Below are 3,077 nucleotides of genomic sequence, written 5' to 3'. Positions count from 1 at the left end.
TTTTCATTGGCTTCTTTTCTTACAATGCATTACACATTTATGAGCTAGTAATATTGATTATTTATTCTCAATTCATAAAAATTAGTCTGATAATACATTTTATTATGGAGACCTGATTGAGCAAGTTTGTAATGTCCTAACCTTTGATGAGTATATATTAATTAGTCGAGTTTTATATTTTTTTTTAAAGATTAATAATTCAAATTTTATAAATTTTAGGATTATTAAAAACTTATATAATTAATAACTTCAAAGCACAAATCAGCCCAAACATTTATATCAATAAAAATAAAAAGGTTTGCAATGCCCTTCACTTTCTTGCAAATTAACACCTCAGGGATCCTGACAAAAAGCTAAAATGCTCAAGAAAAAAAAATAGTTTTTCATTAAGTTTTTGTGTTTAAATATTTTGATATTGTAAGGATGTGGTAATTTTTGTGATTGATAATTGAAAAAGTAGTTCAAAAAAAAATTAAATTTCTAGTTTTTTCATAATTAAGGTTTTGAAATAGAATTTTTAATAAAATTTATATAAAATTATAATGCAAGTTGATTAACTAGATATTTTTAAAATAATAATTATAGCACAATGAGATTGTGGTGTAGGATAGCAAATCAGAAAATCTTCAAAGTGAGACTGTGTTAAAAAATATAAGCACTGATTAAGTATGTGTTTGGGGCAACAGTGCAACCACTATTTCATGAAATTTTGAATTTTTCATATTTTAAATTATTTTTATTTTATATTTTTTAATTATTTTGATGTGCTGATATTAAAAATATTTTTTTATAAAAATATATATTTTTTAATATATTTTTAAACAAAAAATACTTGAAAAAACATCAGAAACACCCTCTAAATTGAATCTTTTGCCTTAGGTTTGAAAGTAGAAAAAAAACTACAAAAGCTTGAAAACATAAGCCACCGTGATTTTACATTATACAACCTTTGAGCTGCCGCATATTAAAAAAGAAATCATTTGTATACTACTTTGTCAGTAGACTTAATTTCCCAAAATCTCTGTTGCTAATATGGAAAACTGAAAATTACGAACACAGAGAAGCCAAGCACTACATGTCTTGGCACACCCCAAATTACTCTATTAAAGCAAACAAAGCTGCTCTCAAAACCCTAATTGGTACCTACAAAGAGAGGAAAGAGAGAGAGAGAGCAATGCTTCTACGAAAGTTCAACATGTATTTCCATTCTGCAACAAGGGCATTGGCCATTGTTTTCTAGCCATGGCACCAAACATTTGGGGTGGTACCTATGTGCACAAGGAAGGTGCACCAAGGTCTCACCAGACTTGAACCGATCAAGGCAGATGGTGCACTCGTCTTGGTCAGCAGCTTTCCAGCTCAATTTGGCCCAGTTGAGTCTCTTAGACCCACTCCTCTTGGGACTATACACCTCCATTTGCAATTCCCCTAGTACCATTGATCTGCCATCCACACCTCTTAGATTTCCTGTGCTTTTGTGCCTGAATTCAGGAAAAAAGAAAGAAAAAGAACATAGTACGTAAGCATGAAAGCAGATCCAAGTATTAAATTTGATTTGGCTACTAGCTGCATATTAGCAAGGACCATATGAATTGTGCTGAAGCCATTGTTTTCCTTGTGATTTCTGATTTCTTCTTTTGCATTCTTAGCCTCTCATCTAATCTTTCCTTTGCTTCTTTTGCCACTGCTCCCAGCTTCTCATCCTCGTATGCCTGATTTAATATGCTTCTTTGCTTTGGCTTTTCAATCCAATTCTATAAAGGAAAAAAGAAAATCTCAGCAACAGTTACCAAAAACATAAGATAGGAAAGGAAAAGATCTGTAGATAGAGAGTAAGATACCACAGAAGAGATTGAACCATGATGATTTTCATGGCTGCTTGTGTACAAACAAAAAGATGGCCTTCTTGTCCAGCCATGTGCTGGGGCTCCAAGTGAATCTCCGCTTCGATGGAACCTCCTCCTCCGAGCACATTCAACACCAGGCAACACACCGGCCATTGCTAAACCACCCCAAGAACTAAATTTCCCTCGGAGAAAAAACAGACTTATAGTATGTCTGCCTTTTTCAAGCTGCCTGAAATAAGGAAGAAGAAGCAAATATAAAGACTCGTATCCCAAGGAAAAGAAACGGGCAACATGGAAAACCTGGTTTTGAATGAAATAAAACAAAGAGAAAACAGTGGTGACTCGGTGGAAACTATTTTTCAAACTATTTTTTATGTTAAAATATATTTAAATAATATTTAAAACTAAAATAATCTAAAATATAAAATAATTTAAAACTTTAAATTTATTTTAATATTAACATACTAAAATAATCTAAAATAAAAAAATAATTTAAATCTAAACAAAACTAAAACTTTTTAAAATTCTGCACAACCACAATCCTAGACATTCTGAGACCATTTCCATACCATGAATCAACAACTAAAGAAGAGATGCCTCACCAGACAAGACAGCCCACACTTGCATACAAGGATGATGAGCCGCGAGACTATCCAAAACCAAAACCTCTAGTTAAACACGTTAGTTTTCTTGGTTTTTTGGTAAGGAGTGATTTGCTATTTCTTATGAAAGGAGTCATTAATTTATTTATTTTAAATAAAATCCAATGTAACCCTTGATTCATTCCTATATTATGAAACATTATCATCAACCTATTACTTCAAAAGTCAGAATTGATGGTTTCAGCTTCCAGCCCTGTGGTTGCTTATATAAGAAGAGAGGAGAAAGAGAAACTGAGAAGAAGCCATTGAGGTGCTGTATTTTACCATTTTCTACTTCTTCTTCTTCTTCTTGGTTATGGTATTGAGGGAATCGGTAAAGATAAGAAGGGTAGAAAGCTCTGTTGTTTGCTTAGAGTGGTGATTTGTTTATAGGGGAAGAAACCATAAAGGAAGAGCATCGGTAGACGGGAATCAAGTACGACTGTGATGAGTGACGACGGAATTGTCTTCTACCATATCAATTATCATATGCAGAAATAAACAAGAATGCCATCGTGTCCTTGGGTGCTTCTTGTCTCATGCTCCCGCTAACCACCACCCACCAGGATTGAACTTTGTTTAATTACTT

At 33.0% G+C, this 3,077-nt stretch overlaps 1 protein-coding gene across 2 annotated transcripts; it reads right to left on the bottom strand.

Moving 5' to 3' along the window:
* Positions 1 to 964: 964 nt before the first annotated feature.
* On the bottom strand, positions 965 to 2,178 carry LOC105131961 (E3 ubiquitin-protein ligase EL5-like). Of its 2 annotated transcripts, none has more exons than XM_011035192.1 (3): positions 1,842 to 2,178; positions 1,585 to 1,739; positions 965 to 1,481 (listed from the first exon to the last, which is right to left on the bottom strand). In XM_011035192.1, exons 1-3 carry the CDS (start codon positions 1,998 to 2,000, stop codon positions 1,181 to 1,183), a joined length of 615 nt encoding a protein of 204 aa, XP_011033494.1. In that variant the 5' UTR covers positions 2,001 to 2,178; the 3' UTR covers positions 965 to 1,180. The 2 variants fall into 2 exon arrangements, with proteins under 2 accessions (XP_011033494.1, XP_011033493.1); XM_011035191.1 differs by having other exon boundaries at positions 1,585 to 1,754; positions 1,842 to 2,175.
* Positions 2,179 to 3,077: the final 899 nt, after the last annotated feature.

The sequence above is a fragment of the Populus euphratica genome, unplaced genomic scaffold (genome assembly GCF_000495115.2).
Source record: "Populus euphratica unplaced genomic scaffold, PopEup_1.0 scaffold73.1, whole genome shotgun sequence".
Taxonomy (NCBI): Eukaryota; Viridiplantae; Streptophyta; class Magnoliopsida; order Malpighiales; family Salicaceae; genus Populus; species Populus euphratica.
The sequence above is the reverse complement of the archived record's forward strand: the minus strand, read 5'-3'. Positions and strand labels throughout refer to the sequence as shown.

What these genes read in the sequence shown, in the direction of transcription:
- LOC105131961 (XM_011035191.1), bottom strand. Translation starts at nt 2,000, where the DNA reads ATGGCCGGTGTGTTGCCTGGTGTTGAATGTGCTCGGAGGAGGAGGTTC. An exon ending in ATGGTTCAATCTCTTCTGTG is followed by an intron (nt 1,755 to 1,841) that starts GTATCTTACTCT and finishes TTTCCTTTATAG; the next exon opens with AATTGGATTGAAAAGCCAAA. An exon ending in GCTTCAGCACAATTCATATG is followed by an intron (nt 1,482 to 1,584) that starts GTCCTTGCTAAT and finishes TCCTGAATTCAG; the next exon opens with GCACAAAAGCACAGGAAATC.